At 36.4% G+C, this 23,251-nt stretch overlaps 1 protein-coding gene across 7 annotated transcripts; it reads left to right on the forward strand.

Moving 5' to 3' along the window:
* Positions 1–3,494: 3,494 nt before the first annotated feature.
* Positions 3,495–17,144, forward strand: SCO2 (protein disulfide isomerase). 7 transcript variants are annotated; one of them, XR_015211237.1, is made up of 5 exons: positions 3,529–4,097; positions 4,181–4,307; positions 5,111–5,198; positions 5,592–10,124; positions 11,755–11,966. XR_015211237.1 is itself a non-coding variant. In XM_086589353.1 (4 exons), exons 1-3 carry the CDS (start codon positions 3,735–3,737, stop codon positions 5,182–5,184), a joined length of 564 nt encoding a protein of 187 aa, XP_086445479.1. In that variant the 5' UTR covers positions 3,495–3,734; the 3' UTR covers positions 5,185–5,198; positions 11,755–11,966. The 7 variants fall into 7 exon arrangements, 3 of the variants coding, with proteins under 3 accessions (XP_086445479.1, XP_086445481.1, XP_086445480.1); XR_015211234.1 differs by having other exon boundaries at positions 3,495–4,097; positions 5,111–10,124; XR_015211235.1 differs by having other exon boundaries at positions 3,495–4,097; positions 5,111–8,967.
* The last annotated feature ends 6,107 nt before the right edge of the window (positions 17,145–23,251 follow it).

The raw sequence follows: 23,251 nt of genomic DNA on the forward strand, positions 1-23,251 counted from the left end.
ATACAGCAGTTGAATACATTATAAATAATGGGAAACCCGTTATAAGAGTAAGGCCAAAGGTATATACTTACCTTTTCGAGGGAAAAATACAAAATGTGAAATCGTTCAGTAATGGGAATTTCAGCCATCATTGATCGATCTCGAGGAAGAATCGTGTTCATAACTAGAGCTTCTCCGAGTCCAAGTGTTGGAGGATCAGAAAATAGAGAAGAAGATTTTAGAACCCTTTTCTTGTTACGAAGGATAAAATCAGCCACAAAAACTTCAGATGAAGAAGAAGGACCATGAGCAGTGGATGGAGCAGTGGGTTGAATAGTGGCTGGAATAGATGAAGATTTCGAGGGCACAGAGACAAGTGCAGTAGTGGTGGTAGTTTTTGCATTCTTAGATACCTTCGTAGTTTGTAGAGTGGTACAAGGTTCCTTTCTTTTCTTTTGATGAAAGCCAGTATCAACATGTTTTTCTTTGGAAGGAATTGGAGCCTAGAAGGAACTACCACTTGTTGATTTTTTTGAATTCAGAAACTTGTTGGTGGATTTGTCTTGATCACAAGGAATGCGAGATACCATATCTGTGTATAATAAGCAATGGTGATCAAATACATCTTGCAAAAGTGGATAATTATAGAAATCTAGAACTTCTTGTTTAATTTTGGGAAAAAGATCGTCAGTCATATTAAAACCATTAATCATATAATCAAAATAACATTGAGGAGTGTTATCAGGCAATTCAGAAGAAGCAAAAGTTTTTCTAAATCCTTTTTCATAAGAACAAGGTCGTAATGAACATGGAGCAGCGTGGGAAGATACAACAGTTTGGGGAGGTGAAGGATCTTGACCTCTAAGCATATTACTCTTTAAGGTATATAAAGGAGCGACATAATTGTCAACATCTTGTAAGTCGACATTTGAGGTTGGATTTCCATATTGATCAGCACCAGTTCTAGCAGTTATTTTTTCATCAGTGCCTTTCAGAAGCTCCATTACTCCAGTAGATTCTCCATGACTTCTCGAAGTCGCAGGTTTTAGTACTGAAACAAGGGCACAAGGATAGGCCAATCAGATAAAAGGTCCGAGATGGAGTATCGAAATTTTGTTTCAAGAGATGGAGTCATAGATAACGTACCTCTAAGATTAAAAATACGGTGTACCAAGAAGGGAACATCGACAAAAGCAGATGACTCCCATTGACCAGATATAATGAGAGGATAGAGTGGCCATCTAAAGTCACTATCTCAATTCACTATTATGATACCCTGTCGGTTACTTCGTTTCTTGGGATAAAAATAACCACTAGGCTCATTTAAACCGTTTTTGTTTTTTTCAGTATGTTCGACAAAGGTATAGTGGGTTTGAATGTCGATGAGCCAGATTTTTTGGGATCCTCGCATATTAGGTTCGAGATACGCATTATAATAGTTACAAATGTACATCAATCTCCAAAAATTGCCCATGCCTTGGCAAGGAGAGATGGTCAAATGGTTCAGTATCTTTCGATCGAGGTCTGTCAAAGGGAGTCGCAAACCAGTAGCTAGTTGCCCAACAGTGATAATGATTGACTGGGCATCACTATTTTGGCATTTGGTACCTTTCCTACATCCAGCATAGTGTTGAAGAGTGACAGTATCGGGTATCTGATATGCAACTCTAACGAATGCTAAGTTGGGTATTTTCAAGAAATGAGGATTTAAGCCATCACTCCATATGTTGTTGTCCTCTATAATTTCACGCTCTGATTCCAAGGTCACAGTCTCAAAAGGATGGCATGTTATGCCATCAGCAAGATACGTTGGGCGCCATGCTAGTTCATCAGTTTTAGTCCTTTGTGATGTCGAGGTTGAGGAAGAAGAGCTGGTTCTATCTTCAGACTCGATACCTTCATTCGACATATCGGTATCACTAGAAACAATAAATTTTTTATTAGAATTATATCCTTCATCGATACTACTATCACTATACTCTGTACTATTGTATAAAATATTATTTATTATACACGTATCGAGTTCTCGTGGTAACAATGACGGGTTTCAAGGTGATGATGTGTGTCTCAAAAGTATACGTTCTTGACGTCGAAACCAGGATCGTTTCGAGATTGTTTGCCTAAAATTAACACAAGTTTTTCCCTAGCCATACTGAAACAAATCAAAATATATAATTCAAAAATCTAGTTAGTATAGTGGTTGTACAGATAAAACGTTTAAGTACAAACCCTAACCCCTAACCTTCTTAATTCAAGAAGAGGAACAGACGCGATATTAATGATAAACAGAATAAAGGAAAAGCGATTATGATAGCAAGTAAGCATATTAAAATTTTATTCTAACTAACCTATCAAGTTTGCAGGAAAATCTGATAAAGAGGACAACGAGTAATTCCAAATTGAAGCTTTTCAGGTTTGTTAATGGTGGTGAAGTTTGAATGTTTTGAGTTTTTTGCGAATAAGTGAAGAGAGAGAAAGTGAAGGCGAGTTTTTATATTTGATATTTTGATGTGACTTCTCTGTTCCAACAATAACTACTTGATATTTTGAATTTTGAGTATTTCAGATTGATTTTTTGGTTTTTCCCGGTTGTTTCTCGGAACATTCAAATTTTCAAGATCGAAATTTGAAAGTTTTGAGAGGGGGCGATGTCGTGGGCAAATATCATTAACCTGATATTCCAGGCCAAATATCGTAACTAACTCAAAATATCGATATAACTATCGGTATCTTGCGCATACGTTTATGATTACAGGAACAAGCGGGGAAAGGAAGGAGAAAAAAGAGAATAGACACGCATCAAGATAGGTTTGGGCACTACTATAGCTGAAAGACTATAGCGATGATCAAGAGAAAGAAGGACTTTGTAAAACCAAAGCGAAGCAGAGAGAGAGAGAGAGAGAAAGAACGACTTTGTAACCACCATTAATGATGAATACTAAAGCTTGAGTTTCATTTCTTTTCTATTATCAATTCAATCCAAACCTATTCAATTCATAGCTGATCTTAGAAAAAGATACTTGATCACTACAAAATTCATAACTAGCTTTTATGTCAATCATTTTGTTGTGTTGCATGGGTACGGGTATGAGTGTCTAATTTTAATTTTAATTTTATTAAAAATAATCAAGTGAGCGGAACGAATGATCTGGGAAAAGGGGGGAGGGAGGGGGTATGCGGACAAAAACTAAGTTGGTTGATTTATGTCTGTTTGTCCTCACCTATCCCTCTCTCTTTTCCTCTCCCTTCTTCCTTCTCTCTCTTTCAACCAAACCCTAACTCTCTCTCTCTCCCCACCCACAAACCCATCTCTCCCTCTCTTTTCTCTACCCTCCGCTCACGCCCCTCTTCGTAGAAGTTACCTAGTTATTTCAATCCTCAAACAATGAAATTTACAAAGCATACCCTAAACGGCTAATTGATTGTCCAAGTCCAAAATAGTACTTAAAAAAAAATAAAAAAAACATGTTTTTCCTCGATATGATGTTAGCAACACGTGGCATGTAGACCGACGTGATGTAGCTTTCTAAAAAACTTGGAACTTAAAATTGTAGTTCCACTAATCAGCAAAAACAAGCCTTTCGTCTCCATCGGGTAGAGATAATGAAAACCAGGCGCCGCTCCCATCAAAGCCCTGGTCTACCTCCTTCCACCAAGCCATCTTTAATAGTCAATACATAAACAGTTTAAACCCCCCGTGTCCAACATTAATACCATAAACATGAGTGTTCCATTGAAATAAATTCCACTCACCAATGTCTCTAACAACACCCAATTTCATTCTTCTCCCCATTTCCAATAAATCACATTTTTTTTCCTCGTCTAATAAATTCACAATCCGTTGCCAAGCAGCAGATATACCAATTAACAACCCACGTTGGTCTCCTCCTCAGTTCCCTACACCAATAGATTCCACAACTACTAATAACAAACTACCTGTTTCTAGTAATACTAGAATTAACGCCAAGAAGACCAAGTGGTGGTGGTGGTCCCGTGATAGAGAAAGCTACCTTGCTAATGACAATGACGCTCTTCCACTTCCCATGACTTATCCTGATTCTTCTCCTGTTTCTCCTGACGTAATCGATTCTCGACTGCGTTGTGATCCCAAAATTGAGGTATACTTTACTTCCCCACATTCTGTTTGCTTTTTTGCGTTTGATGTTTTGATATTAAGTATTGTTTGTTTTTCTGTTTGTAGGATTGTAAAGAAGTGGTATATGAATGGACTGGCAAGTGTCGGAGTTGTCAAGGATCAGGGTTTGTTAGTTATTATAATAGAAGAGGGAAGGAGACTATTTGCAAATGCATCCCTTGTCAAGGAATTGGTACACTCTTCATCTTTAGCTTTTATAGTTTAAACTTTTATTACATTGTTTCAAGCTTAGAGTTATTACTTGTTTTATGGACACTGCTTATGTGATAGTAATCCGTAATTACGGGGTGTTGCTTTATCAACAAAGTATGAAATGCCTCGTTCAGTGATTGACAAAGATCATTTGTGAAAGCTGTGTGTTGCTTTGGAATAGTAAACTTTGCTTCAGACTTATTGCAGATTATATTTATGTTTATACAGACTTGTTTCTGAATACAAAAAATAAAATCTAAACCATGCTTTTTAAAAAATGAATCATACTACGAGTATAGGAACACGAGAGCTTTACTTAGACTGAATTTATGTGTTGGAGAGAGAGAGAGAGGGTGCTCAAATCTGCTGGAGTTTGTTACAGCAGTCCCGTGCTTGGAAATTGCCAACTCCATCAGTCAGTGACCATAGAGAAACAAATAAAATCTTTTGGAAAATGCTCCTAGAGTCCTAGTTTAACCAAAATGTGAGGCATCTTTCGCTTGGTGAGATATCTTGACAATCCACCACTGCTCTAGTTAGGAAGGTGGCTTTATGAGCACAACTGATGAAAATATAGATGAAGCACCAAAATAACATTTTACTTTGTTGTTTCGTTCTGGTGTTGTTACTAAATGGTTGGATCTCATCCTCAATTTGTATTAGGAACATTGCATTTAGAAACTAAAGACTGCAGGGATTAGTAACTCTAATGTTAAAAGTTAAAATTTTAAACTGTTATGGATACAAAAAGGGTTCTTTATGTAATTCATTTTAACCATGCAGGATACGTTCAAAAAATCACTGCTCGCAAGGACATTGACGTGATGGAGGACTTAGATAATGGAAAACCACCTTGACCATTTTCTAAGTGGTATATTCTTTGGTCATTTATTCCATCAGCTTTACTTCTTTGGTCTACCATATGACATTATCCATTTTTTCCCTTTTAACAAAATGTCCCTTCCTTTTCTTCCTCCCCAAATATCTCTTTGATTTATTCTATAATTTTTATCACGCTTATTGGGTGATGATGAGGATTTTTGTTGAAATAAAGGAAAACAGAGTTAAGAAAAGAAAGTGCCTAATTTGGTGTACAAGATTGTATTATCTTGTGGTTCGCATTTTAATCACCTCTCCTTGTGAATGTGTTTACCTGTTAGAATCATAGGTTTTCTAGACGTAAAAGGATAGTAATTGGAAAGAAGCCCCAAACTTGTTACAATAGATTGTATTCTCAGTATTTCTCCTTTGCTTGTGTATCCAGTGAACTACGTCGAAAAATCAAATTGGGACAATGTAGTTTCGTGGTGACCAATTAGTACAACGCAGCTTCTTTGATTTACCAATTAGTACATACTCTTGGATTCGGATTGAAATCAATCAACAGAGTGAGTACGTGCCAGGTCAACTCCTACGTGCTTGGTGACGTGGACACTAAATGTTTATGCCATATCAGAATCCACGTAAGACTTGGCCCGACACATACTCACTCCGGTGATGGATGTCAGCCGGGATCCTATTCGATGTGGTAATTAGTCAATCATCCAAAGTACATTGTATTCCCTAGTCTTATAGAAGGTACATTGTATTACTCTGCACTTTCGGTGAAGTACATTGTATACATTGGTATTTTTGTCTTATAATGTTATTTGTTTTCTAGATGTGGCATTGGTTGGTAGAACTTTTTTATTGTTACTTTATTCCTATACAATTGACATTCAATTTTGCTTAGTAATCCTGATCTAAGTATTAATTTATGGTTTTGCAACTTGGAGAATAAAAGTATGATCTAAGTATGTACTAAGTACCAATTAGTACATACTCTTGGATTCTGACTGAAATCAATCAACAAAGTGAGTACGTGCTAGGTCAACTGTTACGTTCTTGGTGACGTGGACACTAAATGTTTATGCCATATCAGAATCCATGTAAGACTTGGCCAGAATTTCAAAATCGACGGAATTTCGAGAGGTTCAAAAAACCAGAATTTCGTTGGGAATACCGACTCATTTGTCGAAATTCCAATTTCATTTGAAATCACGAACACTGTGTCCACTTTTTTTTTAAAGAAAATATCAAAAGGCCCATGTTGCCAAAATAATCCAAGTTAAAATTTCCAACCTCGGGATTACAAAAATCTTACAGTGTTTTAGTGTAATGCACAAAATGGGTCAATCAAACATCGATAATAAAAAAAAAAAAAACTGGACGAGGAAGAAAGGATGAGTTTGTAAACTGGGGAAGTGAGACTTTTATCTTCTCAAACTCTAATAATATCAAAATCCCTGGTCTTCCTCCTTCCACCAACCCCCATCTTGAATAATCATACACAGCTTCAGCAGAAAAATAAATGTGTTCTACATTAATGTGCATGGGCTGTCCGACTAACTGTCCTCCACTTTCTCCCATCTTCAAGTAGGAGAGTAGGAGAAACCAATAAACAAACAACAATTAAATTAATACCATAATTTAGAATTCTTGATTAAAAACATGAGTGTTCCATTCACTTTCAAATAAATTCCACTCACTCACCAATGTCTCTAACAACACCCAATTTCCTCTGTCAAGAAGAGCAAGTGGTGGTGGTGGTCCCGTGATAGAGAAAGCTACCTTGCTAATGACAATGATGCACTTCCACTTCCCATGACTTGGCCTGATTCTCACTACTACAGAATGACACATATACCACGGTTGATGAGAACTTTTATACCACAGTTCTTCGGAAAACAGTGGGAAATATTTATATACCATGGTAGAAACTACTTTGGTTATTGGTTTATTAGTGTATGCTATAGTTACACAAAACTGTGGGATCAATTTGCCATATACTAGGTTCAAAATAATTCTTTTTTCATTATCAAAGTACCCCACGTATATACATTTCCTACTTTTGGATAAATTTTAATCAAGTGAGCAGAGCGAACGTTCTAGGGTGGGGGTATGTGGCCCAAAATGTTGTTTGGTAGGTTTCTGTATGACTGTCCTCAACTTCTCTCTCATTTCTACGCCATAACACTCCCCTCTTTCTCCTCAGTCAGTCACTCCTCTCTATTCTTCCTCTCCCACTCAATCAATCGCGATAATTCTCTCCAATGACACATCTCTCCATAATTCCGATTAAATATACTTAACACCGCATAGGTGTGTGGAAAGAAGTTGGAGAAGAACAAAATCATGACTGATTCTTGAACCCCATCTCAAATTTCTCTAATACCCATTGAGCTCAAAAATAGCTTACCATCTTCCACTCTTTGTAGATGAAAAAGTGTTTGGTCAAACTAAAGGTACGTTTTCTTTTTTATTATGTGTGTTATCAATTTTTTTTCTTCCAATGTTGGTTTCTTGAATTGGACAAATGAAGCTTGATTTGAAACGAGGTTGTCCGAATATATAATTTTGTTGTTTTTTAATCCGAGTTAATAATAGGAATAATTCGTTATTTGATAGTTCTTGTCATTGCGTTTTTTGGTCTCGTTGTAGTGTTGGATGCAAATGCTGGTGACTCAGTGAGAGTATTCATTAATATTTAGCTTGTGTTTGTCAATTGTAACATTGACCAATTAATGCACTTAAAGACGGAATAAATCTTGTAGTAGACACATTTGTTAGTTGCTCCTTAGTGCATAGGTAGATGACATCAACCTACTTCTCTGTGACAATTTCTCTAGCATAGACAGGGCAGTTAAGTATGTTGAAAAGCAAGCGACAAAGACAATTCTTATGGTGGCGACAGGGCTAAAAGCTTCATAGTAGTTGGACCTTGATTTTGGCATACCTCTTACGAGCCAAACTTTCTTTGAACTTGTCAATAGAGCAATTAGAATTTTCCTTGATTTAAAACACCCATTTACCTTCAAGTACCAGTATGTATTAGAGCGTTGCACTCTACAGACATGTCTTCTCACCATCGTATTTGTGAAGCTTGAGTTTATTGAGTTGGGGTAGATGGAATGTTCTTTAGTTCAGAAGTCAAAGCAACAAGTAGGCTATGTTTTGTGCTTGCAAAAAACAATTTAGGCTTCAAAATCCCAATTTTTTATCTTGTTGAAGAATTGATCGTCGTTGATGAGGGAATCAGCTTTGCACTCAAAGTTTCGATGATGTTTTAATGTTGGAATTGAGGTTTTGTGAAGGTTTATGTTGAATGATTTGATTAACAAGCTTGAGAATGTCAATTGTTTGGTGTTCGTGCGTCTCTCAATGCCCTTTCTTGTTTCTCCTTCGCCCCCAATGCCCTTTCTCCTTCGCCCAACTCTTTCTCCTTCACCCCTCAATAACTCCTCTCTCTCTCTCTCCACAGCTCTGCTCACTCCCCACTGCCATGCAGTATACTAGATTACCATGGCCTGACTGTGGCATGAAAGAACCCATAGTTGAGACTAAATCCAGAGGCTTGACTGTGGCATGAAAGTTTATTGCCAAACCTTCACTTGCCAACCTTCTCTCTCTCAAATAATTATAAATAGAAAAAGCAAAAGAAAAATAAAAAACTCCATGAACTCGCTCAAACTGATTTGGTGCTATTCTCTCCTCCCAACTTCTACCATTCTAACCTAGGGCACCCTTTTTGGAACCCAACTTTGACAACCTAGCTTGTTCAATTTGTGAGCTTCTCGGTGTTTTAATTCGCGCTTCATCTGGTAATTCTCATTTCTAGTTCGCAATTCATATTTGGTTTCTTTTGATTGTGTTTATAACGTGTATTTATTAAATATATCAGTTTACTTCGAAATTCGTGATTTCCATCAGTAATAAATTTCTTTCCTTTTTTCCTTTGTTGTTTCAATTTATTGTCTATTGTTCCTCCTCCGTGATAAGAATTTGGTGAACTGTAATGCTAATGGCTTTTGTTGTTTTTTAATTTGATATTAGAATTATTCCTTATTTTGAATGGGTTTAAAGTGTTCAACAAATTGTTTGACTTAGTGAGGGGTGTCTTAGTGCAACAAACAAGGAAAGGAGATTAATTTTGTCTCTAATGATTAATTGAAAGCCTAATTGTTCTCTAAACTGGTGATTGTGTGTTGTTGTGGTATCTAAGTTTGCATTTTTCAAGATGGCTGCACCCTCAGCCATGACTAGTCCTTTAGAAAGAACTAGCTGCTCAGGATCGGCTAGCTCAAGTTTGTTCTTGCTATCATAGGAGCCAATTAATCAAGGATGAACATTGTGTTACAATATGAGCCGAGCTTGAACATTTAAATGAACCCTGGCTTGAATTTGAGGCCAAATTTGTGAGGCTGGATGACCAAGGCACTAGCCTGCCATATATCACTTGATTGACAAGTGAAGAACCCTTTTATAAATAATGGAACTGCCCTACCTTGTAATGTTAATAGGTTTCCACCACACCGAATGGTCATTTTTTAACACACCATATTTTCATTGCTAACGGATATTTAAGTTATGTCCTTTCTCACAGAATTAACCTCTAGTTTTTAACTTACCTGTTAGTGTAATTCAATTTATTTTCTAAGAACTATTGTGAGCATTCTTCTAATATTTGGTAACAATTTTATCCGTTAGTTTATGTGTTTAGAAAGAATAAGATAAAATATAAAACCAAACAACTTAAATAAAAGCCAAAAAGGTGAAAAAAGTTAAACGATTAAAAATATTATTCTCGATCACGACTCCCCTCTCTCAAAACTCGTTCTCTAGTTCTTCATGGAAACCTGGTTGTAATGAGGAAGACGACCCATCTTTGTTGATAACTTTTCTTGTATAAGATCATAAGCAAAGGAAGACGACTCAATCAAAGAAGAAGAAGAAGACCCATCTGTTTTGAAAACTTGAGGTACTCCCTCCCTCTTCCTTGTTGTTAAACTGTTTGGGATATGCACCTTTTTGGTTGATTGCATTGACTTTTCCATCACAAATTGATGATATCATTGATATGAACCAGAAATTTTGAAAAAGAAATTGCTTTCTTAGTTTTTGGGGGGTTTTGCCTGTAAGATGTGTTTTTTTAGGTATTAGATTTTGTGTTTGGGATTTGGATTTGGATTATAGGTTTCTTCCGAGGAGTTATTTTTGTTACTTTATTGCAGTTTCTAAATAGTTTTTTCTTTGGTTGCTTTTGGCACAGTTTTAGTTAATTTGTCTGTTGTGGTGTTCATGGTTCCATAGTGATCACTGAGTTATCCAAAGAAGCCCTTTTTTAGGTAGATTAACTTGAATTCATACATCTTTTACTGTTTTCAGTAGTAGTGTGTTAATTGGCCTGGCAATTAGATATTTTTGACCTACTACTTTTTTGAATCTGCCTTTGTTAGAATTGAATCATATGCTGCTGCTCATTCCTAATCACACGTCTCTCACGTTCCAATAATCCAGCCTCTAAGCACAATTAGATATTTTTGACCTACTTCTTTTTCGAATCTGCCTTTGTTAGAATTGAATCATATGCCCCTCATTCCTAATCACATGTCTCTCGCATTCTAATAATCCAGCCTCTAAGCATGTGCTCATATGAACTTAAAACTTCTAGAAATTGAAACATCTAAGAAGAAAAAAAAGAAGATTGGTGTGCATGCGTAGTATTATATGAGTGTTTAAATTCAAATATTATGTGTTTGTGCTTGTGGTTGTGGCGCTGGTGTGTGTGGTGCATGGTGTGGTGTGGTGTACGTGGTTGTGCATGGATGTGGTGTGTTGTGTGGTGCTGGTGCAGGTGTGGTGTGGTGTGATTGTAGTTGTGCTGGTTGTGGTGTGGCGTGCGTGGTTGTGCAGGAATGTGATGCCGGTGCAGGTGTGGCGTGGTGTGGTTGTGTTGGTGCGGTGTGTGTACTGGTGGTGTGGTGTTGGTGCAGGTGTTGTTGTGGTTGTGGTTGTGGTTGTGGTTGTGTGGTGTGTGTACTGGTGGTGTGGTGTGATCTAGTGTGTACCTGGTGCTAGTGCAGAGAGTAGAAGAAGAGGATAGACCAAGCTTTTGTACTACTACTGGTGGTGTGTGTGCTTTTGTAGTTAAGAAAAGAGTAGTAGTATTATTACTGACCTACAGATTGAAACCTAGAGTAGTAGTAGTGCTAGTATTACTGTTTTGGTGTGTGAGACTAATTGATTACGGAGGTAGAGCTAGAGCTCAAGATCGAACAAGAAAGAATTCAGCAGTGTGAAGCTTGACATTAGGTCTACACAGATGGTGTATCTGCAAGTCACAGTTCTATTACTTGTATATAATGGTTGATATTGTTCTCTGTACTCTGAATTGGGATCCACTTCTTTGTTTTTTGGTTTGGAGTGTTTTCTCATCTTATTTCTATATGCTGGTTGATATTGTTCTCTTAATTCTACTGTTCTACCGCCTTAAGTCATATGCTTGATTTGAGATTGCCAAAGTAGTAAGTAACTTGAGAGTGGATTCAGAAAATCACAACAAGGGTGCGAATAAAAGGTTATTGTAAACATTCTTCTTTGTCTTGCAGATTCTTGGGAAAGCTCTTGGAGTTCTTGAGAGTAGTGTAAGGACTTGAGTGAAAACCGATATTCTTGCCATGTATGGTCGTTTTGCATTTAGTTCTTTGAACTTTTCTTTGTACTTTTTATTTATTACCTTCATCCTTTTTGTTTAGTTATTTGACAATGTGATAGAATTGATCCTTGTTTTTCTTCTATAAAAGTGAACTGTTCTTTTGCATTTCACGTAGTGAACGTATATGGGCATTTCACAGTGTAAATTTGTATATACAACTTTGTAGGGTGTGTTATTTGTTTGGGAATCATTGATTTTGTTTAGGGACTACATCAGTAGACATACATTGATCGTGGACACACATGATTAAGGTCCATGAGCCCATTTCTCTGCCGAATATGGTTGAGAAGGAATGGGGATTCCTGCGAGTCCTTAGCACCACTCATCAACCACACCACCTATTGTCACAGTTTCATAACATACCTTTATACCATACTTAAAAACAGTGGTATGTGAGCTTTTCTGTAGTAGTGCGATCTTCCCCTGTGTCTCCTGACGTAATCGATTCTTGACTGCATTGTGATCCCAAAATTGAGGTATATTTTACTTCCCCATATTCTATTTACTTTTTCACATTTAAAGAATTGGGAGTGATAATGTTTTGATATTAGGATTGTAAAGTAGTATATGAATGGACTAGGAAGTGTAGGAGTTGTCAAGGACCAGGATTTGTTAGTTATTATCAAATATAACAAGGGAGGGAAGTTTTATGACCCACGGCTGGGATACCATCCTAGGGTGGGCTGTGTGAGCAAGAGTAGGAATTTATTACAAATAGTAATTGCTTGAATCCTTCCGGGAGCAGTAAAAACCTTTCGTTCTCACTGACAGTCTCTAAAGACTCTACAGTTCCCTACTTCCCCTCTCCATCTCTCTCAAATTAACCCTTCATTTTTCCAGTTTCAGATGAATTCAAATGGGTGCTGTCACTTCTCAACTGTTCATTTTCATTCATCACTTTAGCTAGCTCAACAAGAATCCAATTGAAAAGATCACTTCAGTAAGCTAGGAGTAATCGTGTATCCGCAACTAAATTCCTTCAATCCAATAACCCCAACAATTTGTTCAACATTCCAGGAGACTCTAAGAGATTGAACGGATACCTCTTTCTTTTTGAGCTAGTCAGTTGATATCGATAGTACAAAATCACCAATAGCCTTAGCTCCTTTAACCTCTCGCCTATATTTCCTCTCTTTTAGTTGATTATCTCTCCTATGATTTCTCTAACCACCAACTGCCTTGTGTGCGCGATCCCATTTTCTCTTTCAGTTAAGTTTTCAAGACTATTAAGCTAAAAGTCTAGACATCTGACCCAAACCACCTAAATGTTACTGGTCGGCACACTAGCACTATTCTTAAGAATAGTCCCCATTTATCACATGCACCGAATCAAGTAGTAAAAAAAAGTCGCCTAAACCTCTTGTCTAAAATTTGTCCACGCACACGCCACTTGATATCAACAAGAAAAACTGAAAACCCAAAATATGCACATAGGAACATTGAATTATATCAATTGGCAAAAGTCTATGTGACCCTTGCTAAAAGTAAGAAAACCACCGCGTCAATTAAAACACAAATGGAAAAGGTATTTAAAAAGGGTCTAACGGGACAGAATCGACTCCAATTTATCAACAAGATATTTCCTGATTAAGTGAGCAGAACAATCTGGGCAGCAGAAAGAGAGGGTTTTTTTTTGTTTTTGCAAACAAAAACTAAGGGTGTGTTTGTTCTGATGGAAACACTATGGAAAGGAAAGGAAAATAAGAGTGGTCCACATTTTCCATAGTTTTTAAGGCGTTTGTTTACCCATGGAAAGGAAATGGGTTTTTCCATATGGAAACAAAATCATAGAAATGGAAAAGGTTTTGTGTCCTTAGCTAACCCCTGAAAATTTTGTGGAAAGGAAAGGAAAGGAAATAGATAGATAGGGCTTACTACTAATACACCCATGACCCAACAATACAATTATTCATTTTCATAGTTTTTCCAAACAAACATGATTATTCTTTTCCCCAGTTTTTACTTTCCTTTCCCCAGTTTACCAAACACATACCATTTTAAATTATTTCATTTCCAATCCATTCCATTCCATTCCATAGTGGACCACAAATTTTATTTCCTTCCTTTTCCATGAGTTAAAATTTAACAAACACACCCTAAGTTGGTTGGTTACTGTTTGTCCTCACCTATTCTTCTCTCTCCTTTTTTTTTCTTTTCCTCTCCCTCTCAAGCAAACTCTAATTCTCTCTCTCTCCCCCCACAAATTCATCTCTTCCTCTCTTTTCTCCACCCTCCGCTCACGCCCCCACCACCCACAAACCTATCTCTTCCTCTCTCTCACACCCCACTGCTTAGCAGTTATCTAGAATAACAAGAATTTAAAACACAACACCCTTCAACAAATATCACATCATCCAAACCTAAATAATTTTGTCTTTCTTCAAAATTTATCGTACTAATTTGTGTAACACAATAAGACATAGAAATTTGATAAAACTTGGATTTTAGAGTCCTCTTTCTGCGAGCAGCCGGACATAGAACGCGGACTTTTAAAGTCACACTAAACAGTTTATTTGAATTGGGCAGACTCTCAATTATTCAGACCTGAGGAGCCTCCCAAGTATCTCGCTTCTCCACTCTCCAACTCAACTCCCTTTTCATCTATATTGCCCTCTCCAACTCAACTCTCTATTCATCTGTATTGCCCTCTCCAACTCAAAAACAGGTATGAAAATTTATTTTTTTACTTTACTTTTATGGATTTGGTTTTTTAGAAACCGATTATCTAATCCTGGGCTGCTCACTAGTTAGTACAGAACCAAGTATCTTTTCCAATTTACTAATTTGCATTCTTACATGTAATCTCTTGTGTGTTTCATCAGTGTTTTTTGTATGATCGAAGACGTTATACTCACATTCAACAGTAGTTGGTGAATACACTACTTCCCAACTCTAAGCACCTAGCAATTGGTCTAAGCGCCATTTATTTCTAGCATGATAATTTCCTATAACTTTGCTTATAAGTTGTGACATGGGAATGCAATAGATTGAATGATAATTGTTATTTTTTTATCTGATAGCCATCTGTTTCCAGTTAATTTCTTTGTTGAGTTTTTTCTTTAAATCAGTAGGAAACAATTGAGTGTGATGTTAGGGGCCTAAAATAGCTATCAAATTGACTAGTTCCATCACATTTATGCACTTCTAGACAAAATTAAATATTTGATAGACCACAACTTAAGTTGTTAGGCCAGATGCATATACTAATTTTCAATGTTCATTTTTTGTTTTTCCATAGCACAATCCTAAAGACATGTTTGTGCATATCTTTTTGGTTTACATTGTTTCCTCCACTGAATTGAATTGTTGATCTATTCTGCTAAACGTATAGTTTGAAAGCTTTTGTTTTTTTTAATGTTGATTGTTTTTCATAAAACCGAAATTCGTGACTGAAAACATGTTCTGTAAACAACATCAACTTTTTTTTCGCTTCATCTTATACAGACATATTCTACTGTGTTTCATACGTCTTTAAATTTACTGCTCATGTTCCTTATAATGTTGACCTCTAGTTAGTTGATCATTCTACATCGTATGAATCCAGTTGTAATTCTAATCTATAGCCATTGGCTATCTTATGGATGTAGGACAAGTTTATAACTTGTTGATAAAATCAACGGCTATGGTATAAGTGGTAGTTTTCCCTGTTATACCCATTTCAGTAGACATTTTGCCGGACTTCTTATGGCAGACTTTTCAAAGAAAGCTCTTGTGGGTGGTAGAAATTTCTTCATGAGCTTTTGCCTTTTTACATTCCGTGAAGATTATTTAGTAAGAAGTGGGCCAGATGCATTTACTAATTGACTAGTACCATCATCTCATCCATTTTTCTGTCGTTCTACACTTCTAGTAATCTAGTCTCAATGAAAAGGCTAAACTCGTTTTCAACACTAGTAGATTCACAGTTGCAGACATCACTTGTTCCAACCTATGAACTAAGCAACAATGGAGTGGTCTTAGTGTAGTGAATCACATCACTTGTGTATCCATTATAATACAATAGAGTGATTGGTGCCTTTTTTAGCTGCCAGCCTTGTTTACTATCATTGATTTTAAAATTGTTCTGAGACCTTTTTGACTTTCTGGTTTTAATTGATATTTCAGTAATCACGTTTGAAACTTTAGCTCTTATGTTTTTCAGTCAAATAACAGTTAAAACATTTAGCTATAGTGATAGGTTCTGCGCTAATATGTGAAGTTAGTAATTAATAAGAGAATGTCTTACAAACTTACAACTTAGATTAAGGTGGAGAGGTGCTGGATTGCGTACATGTCTTTAATTGATAAGAGAGAAGTATTTTCTTTTGAAGATGTATTAAGGTTTTTGTAGTGGGATCAACGAGAGATTTATTAAGTTGTCGGTAGTAACATATTGCAGGGCGTGCTATAGTCTGTCCTGAAATTATTTATTTATTTATTTATTTGCAGATCTTTTATCACTTCCCATCCTTGTTATAATCAAATTGGATTAGAGGAAGTCCTGATTTCTTTGCTCCAACTTGGTTTGCTTTTAAAGTTGGTACACTTCTATCTTCTTAATCTGTTTGTGTTTAATCTTTTTAGGTTAACATTTGTTCTTGTGTGTATTACTATATCAATTTGGTTTCGTGTACATGAGGCTGGGGAGACATGTTTTCTGTTCTGAAACTTTGTTTTGGGTAGTACAACCATTTGATATTGTTCAATAGTCCCTATATTTATAGGCTTAGTTGTTACATACTCACTTGAAATGTTGCAATTGAATTCAAGCATTAGACTGCTGAAGGTAATTGCATCCTGCATATGCATTTACTGTGTATAGGCATGAATATCTATTAATTTAGTAATATATATGTTGTTCATATTTCAAGGGCTAGTAAGGTTTTGTCTGTGTATTGGAACAGGTTTTTGGTTGGTTCACGAATGGTGCTAGCGATTGAATCAAGTGGATGGATCGAACTTAGGCTCACTCCAATTCGTTATTTTTGTGATTCCAAATGCTAGCTGGTGGGCTTTCAAAACAATGTATGGGACGATCAGGTGGCTTGGTCTAGCTCCCTTTAATCTATAATCCCACGCTTTGATAAGGATAATGTTAAGGTTTTTAAGTTTATTACAGTTTGAGGTTCAATTTTCTGATAGTGAATGTTTGTTTACCTTTATAGATGGATTGAAGTTCAATCTGAACAAGCATATTTAGATTATCTATGGTTAGGCCATTGTACCTGTACCTGTAAGGTTGTAACAGTGAAGGAATGTTTATTTAGAAGTTGATTACATGCAAATGTTTGCTGATTGTGGCCATCTATTCACTTTTGGGTATGTTTGTTTGTTTTAGTTGTATACACATTTGTTAATGTTTATGCAGGACATATAGTCTCAACTGTTGTGCATAATGGACTGGATTATTGCTAAGACAGTGAAGGAATGCTCCTTTAGAAGTTTATTACATGCAAATGTCTGCTGATAGTGGCCATTTATTCACTTTTGGGTATGTTTGTCTGTTTCAGTTGTATACACATTTGTTAATGTTTCTATAGAACATATAGTCTCGACTGTTGTGCATAATGAACTAGCATAACAAACAGATGGAATGGTGCCCAACAGAAAAGGGAAACCCATACTAATGTCGTTGTATATGAGTACGTGCTATACCAACAATTATTACAAGTGGCAGCGAAATTCTTTTCATGATTTTTGGACCAAGTATTTTTGGAGCAAGTGCTTTCCATATCCTTGGTGCACTTCCTGGATTCAGGATTCTTGGAGCAGTTATTTCTTTTGAATTATTTTAAATAGCTTTATATACATGGTATAAGATTTATTTAGGTTCGAATCTACTCGGTCTTCACATATTTGACCTAACCAAATTGTCGCTTCAGACGCTGTCCTAGGCTACTCTAGTTTGATCAGAGATGAAGGGGTAACATAAGGTATCGGTCAGAAGGTTGGCCTGCATGAATAGGACAAAATTATCTTTCTGCTGGTGGGATCCATTGCTGTTGTAGTCCATGGTTCCGTCCTATATTTAGAATCTTGCTATCCATTGCAATCAAAGCATTTTTTGAGAGCCCACATGATCGAACTCCATAAGGATTCCAAGTTTTGGTCCTTTGCAGTTGTAGGCCTTGGTAGCATTGGTCTGCATTTTATACCAGTACAATAATGCCTTTGTGGAGTCTCAGGAAGTAAACTTATCAAATGCATTCGTTCCATGTGTTTTGAGAAGGTGGTCGGTGTGCCAAGAGAGTAGTTGGTTCGATGAGCCTTCATATTCAAGGTTTGCTAATTAAATTTTAAATCCTAGTATGCTTCAAGCCTTCAACATCTTGGCTATATGCTGAATTTTATTCTTTTATTTCAGTGGGTATATCGGTGTGAGGTCATTAACTGATGCATCAAACTTAAAAGGTTTGGTTGGTTATCAGTACTACTAATCAATACTTGAGTTATTATCAATGATTGATCAGCAGTACTCTTTGGAAGTTATGTTCATGTTCGACCTTGTTCATTTAATAAAATGAGATTCTTCAAAGAAATTTATTTATATTGGGTTGTTTTTGTTGATTGGTGTTGATGTTTATGAATATGAAGGGAAATGTGGTGGTTGTTCAGGAGAGTGCTTTCTATTTGCAGGTTGCAGGTTGTCATAACAATAACAAAACATTAAAATGAACAAAATAAAAAAATGACAAACTATGTAGGCTAAAAAAAAAGGTGAGATAAAAGGTTGTACATATGATCACTCTTTTCAAAAGAATTTATCACAATTTTATATTATTATCTCGGTTTCAATAAAAGAACATCTCAGTTTTCTTCTATACTAATTGGTTTCAATCACAATTCATCTCGGTTTTATTCCATATAATCTCAGTTTGATTTAGAAAACGGAGATAATAGATTTAGATAAGATGTCAGATTTCTGAGATAATTTAGTAGCTTAGTATCTCGGTTTTAGAAAACTCTATTATCTTGGTAGATGTTACTTCGGTTTTTTGTGTACTCGAAAACCGAGGTAAAAACTCTAATATCTCACCTTTTAGCCGAGATTATAAACCCTTTTTTTAGTAGTATTTGTTTGATTATGAATGGATAAGATAGAAATTATTTTGGAAGATGAAAATTAAATGAAGGTGGATGATTTCACGTGGGTGGAAATGAAACACTCTCTTGATATGCTTAATAGTGTGGGAGTCTTGGGGGGAGAGCACTTACTCCATAGCTTAGACTTACACATTTTTTTCCTCCCAAGCAAGTTTCCAAGTTTTCATTTTTAGCTTTCTGGTTTTGTAAGCTTAAGCTTTGTAATATCTTTCACTCTCAATTGGTAATAAAAATCTTTTCTTCTTGTAAAATTAGGATTTATCTCCTCTTCTTCTACTTCATATAAATCATCTATTATATTTCTTATTTAGGATCATGAGCTAAAACCCTCCCTGGTGGAGGGTTAATAATGCTCTTGTGAAGAACAGGCTTCGTTTTAGTCGTTTTAGGAGGCCTGAATCATTGCTTAGGTATATAAGTTTCATTTTACATCCTGTCACAAAATAACAATGATCGACCAAATTTGGAGTTTGGAACTCTAGACAAGGTCGCGTGCTCGACCCAGGTGACAATGGGTCTAGTCGTGTGTGCGACTCTCTGGTAAAATCATACCCTAAGATTTGAACGACTGGTGTAGAGTGAAACTAGGAATTGAAAAGGTATTTCAGAGATGAAATATCAGTTCAATTCATTATGCTAGCATGATGAACTTAGAGATAGGTGCATTTTTGTTAGGGATCGACACTCAAGTTCGTTTCGGGTTTGTCTATGAATCTAAAACAGATTAGAGAATGCAGTGACAGGTTTTCTAATATATGGTAGCTAATTTGCATGAGTATATTTAACTCTCTACCCCTCTTTCTTTCTATCTCTCTTTTGTATTAAGTAAATTAGTAAAAATTAATCTTTTAGTAACTTGAAATCCAAGTAACTTAATAAAGTAGTTTAATCAACATCAATAAAAAAAAATTCGCACAAGTAAGTTCCTTAGAGAGTAGGTTTCAATGAACGATAAACACGTGTTCAGGACTTTAGGTTTGGGACGAAACCTTTGCTCGATTGGATTATATGTCAACATGCACGTGAGCGAGGTATATTGAATAATTGTATTTGAGTGTGTGTGAGATCCATTTTCTTATACATACAAAAGAGCAATTAATCACATATGAACAAATTTCTATCAATTCTGAGAACCTTCAAGAACCAGAATATCAAATATGAGAGTATCAAGTTGATTCTTTTTCCGCTCTCACTCGAATGTAAAATATTTGAATGGTTAACAATACAGGCGATCAATTCAATCAACAATTGGAGAAATTAAGAACGAATTTTATGAACAAGTTTTACCCACCCTAGAAGACAGATGTCATGCATCAAGCCATTATTAACAATTTCAAAGAGAAGGTGACTGAAGAATATCATCAAAGTTGGGAGAAATTCAATAATTTGTTAGTCTCATGTCAACATCATGGTTATGATAAAAGCTCACTGGCTCATTTTTTTTTTCAAGGACTTTTTACTATGGACAAGCAGATGATACAATCAATACATCAAGGCAAGTTTACATCATTGGATGGAGAGGAAGCCTACAACTTTCTTGATAATTTAGCTATAAAGAGACTCAACAATGGAGGACTAGCAATGAGGACGTAGCTAGAGTGGAAGGGGTGTCGAAGCAATTTGGTAACCAAGTTCGTGAAGATCCAGGTCAAGCTATCAATTATGGCAAGTTTAACAACAAGCCTTGAAACACTGAACAAGAAGTTTGATCAGTTCTCTATGAATCCTCTAAGAGCAACTACTTTCCAAGCTAAACCTCATCCACCCAAGCCTGTTCATGCAGTATACGAGCTATGTTTTGAAGAAGGCCACACTACTGAAGAGTGTTCGTACTATATTGATACCAATGCAGAGGCATGCAATATCAAATCTTTTGGAAGAAATAACTAGTTCAATAAGAAATATAATTATTGGAAACCACATAACACAAATAAGAGGAACGTTTCTCTTAGTTTCCAAAATCAATCTAATCAGTTCCAAGACCGCCAACAATCATACAGAAATCAATAGTCATACCAGAACTAGTAATACCAAGCCAGCACCAACAAAGAGTTAGTACCAGATCTTATGAGTGTATACACTGCTCCTACTTCTCAGACGAGCAAAACAGTTATCCCACATATTGAAGAAGCTATCACCACCATTGTCAATGAGTTGAAATAGCCAAATCAAATAACCCAGAAGTTAGAGAATAACTTTAGTGTTATTCAAGGCCAGATAGGACAGATCGCTGCCGCCTTGACCGAGAGATCGAAAGAAGCATTACCAAGCCAGCCAGAGCCAAATCCGAAAGGAAGGGGTGTCGAACGACCAAGTTAATTCTGTCGTCACCACTTTGAGGTTAGGCAAGAATGTGATAACAAGATTGTCTATGAATCAGGAAAAGATTCTGTGGAGCTCATGATAACTTATGTTCCCACCATTGCACCCAGTTTTGACATACCAGTTACATCTAGTGTTGCTTCATCTGCTGAAGAAACTATTGAAAAAGAAACTGAAAGAACTACCGTGGAAATTAGTAAGAAGAAGCCGTCACGAGTGACTCAACCGTACCTGTCACTCCAATATCTATTACCAAGCCAACTGAAGCTGAATGGAGAGAACCTATTTTGAAGAATCAACCAGCATCATTTCCTTCAAAGCTAGTTAACACCATGAAGGAAGACCAGTACAAGGGAATTTGCGATGTTTTTCAGAATTTGCAGATTAGTATCCCATTTCTTATAGCCATCAAGCAAGTTCCCTTGTATGCCAAGTTTGTGAAAGATCTAGCGAAAAAGAATATCAACATTCCGAAATAAGCTTTTATGGCTCAAAGATGTTCATCGTACCTACAGAATCTAGCGGTTGTAAAACTAAAAGATCTTGGAAGTCCCACTGTTACATGCAGAATTGGAGATTCTTTGGAAAAGCAAGCTTTATTAGATTTGGGTGCAAGTGTAAATCTTCTACCGTATTTCGTTTATGAGAAGTTGGGCTTGAAGGATCTTAAATCGACTGATGTTACTTTACAGTTGGCAGATCGATCAGTTAATATACCAAGAGGAATCATTGAAGACGTCCTAGTCAAGATCAAAGATTTCTATTATCCGGTTGATTTCATAGTACTTGACACATAACCTACATAATCATTATTGGCAGACCATTGTTGGCCACTGCCAATGTGCTCATCAATTATCGAAATGGTAATATGACTTTATCCTTTGGTAATATGAGAGTCGAGACCAACGTTTTCCATATGTTACAGCAACCACAGGAGGTTTAATTGTGCTGTGAACGAGGTATGCATGATTGAAACGTTAGCTCAGAATCATCTGACTTATTTGTATCTTGAGGACGTATTATTGAAAGCTCTAACAGACTTAGACTATGAGAAACTTAGTGTCTAGGCAATCAATGCAATATTGGATTCATCACCTGTCATTGATGATAGCACATTCAAAGCGAAATTTGAATCACCTTTGCCCAATGGACCAACTAAAGAGCTTAAGAAGGAGTTGCCTAAGCTAGAATTGAAGCCTTTGCCATCTACACTCAAGTATGTTTTCTTGGGAAATTTAAGAACCTACCCAGTAGTCATTGCATCAGATTTGACTGAGGATCAGGAATCCAGGTTAGTAGCACTTTTAAAGGAATATAAGAAAGCCATACGTTGGACGATTGATGATATCAAGGGGATCAACCCTATGATAGTCCAACACAGAATTCATTTGGACGAAGATGCCAAAACTTCTAAGCAAGCACAAAGAAGACTTAATCCAAAGATGAAGGAAGTAGTTAGAGAAGAGGTCGACAAACTTCTTGACGCCGGCATTATCTACCCTATTTTTGATAGTTAATGGGTTAGTCCAGTTCAAGTTGTACCAAAAAAGTATAGAACCACAGTGATTGAGAACGAAGACAATGAGTTGATTCCAACCATAATTCAGACTGGATGGAGAGTTTGCATTTATTACAGAAAGCTGAATAGCACATCGAGAAAATATTATTTCCCATTACCTTTCATTGATCAGATGTTTAGAAAGATTAGCTGGACAAGCCTATTACTGCTTTCTTAATGGATATTAAGGATATTTCCAGATTCATATTCACCCTGAGGATCAAGGAAAGACCACATTCACATGTCCATTTGGAACATTCGCTTATCGTCATATGCCTTTTGGTCTATGCAATGCACCGACCACTTTTCAGCATTGCATGATGGGTATTTTTGACGACATGGTAGAGAAATATATGAAAGTTCTTATGGATGTTTTTTTAGTTTTTGGATCATCTTTTGAGAATTTCCTACACCGTCTCTCCTTAGT

This window comes from Coptis chinensis, chromosome 2 (genome assembly GCF_015680905.1).
Source record: "Coptis chinensis isolate HL-2020 chromosome 2, ASM1568090v1, whole genome shotgun sequence".
Taxonomy (NCBI): domain Eukaryota; kingdom Viridiplantae; phylum Streptophyta; class Magnoliopsida; order Ranunculales; family Ranunculaceae; genus Coptis; species Coptis chinensis.

Excerpts from the sequence above, each read along its gene's own strand:
- SCO2 (XM_086589353.1), top strand. The coding sequence starts at position 3,735 with ATGTCTCTAACAACACCCAATTTCATTCTTCTCCCCATTTCCAATAAA. Across the intron at positions 4,098-4,180 it reads GTTGTGATCCCAAAATTGAG|GATTGTAAAGAAGTGGTATA; the intron begins GTATACTTTACT and ends TTCTGTTTGTAG. Across the intron at positions 4,308-5,110 it reads CATCCCTTGTCAAGGAATTG|GATACGTTCAAAAAATCACT; the intron begins GTACACTCTTCA and ends TTAACCATGCAG.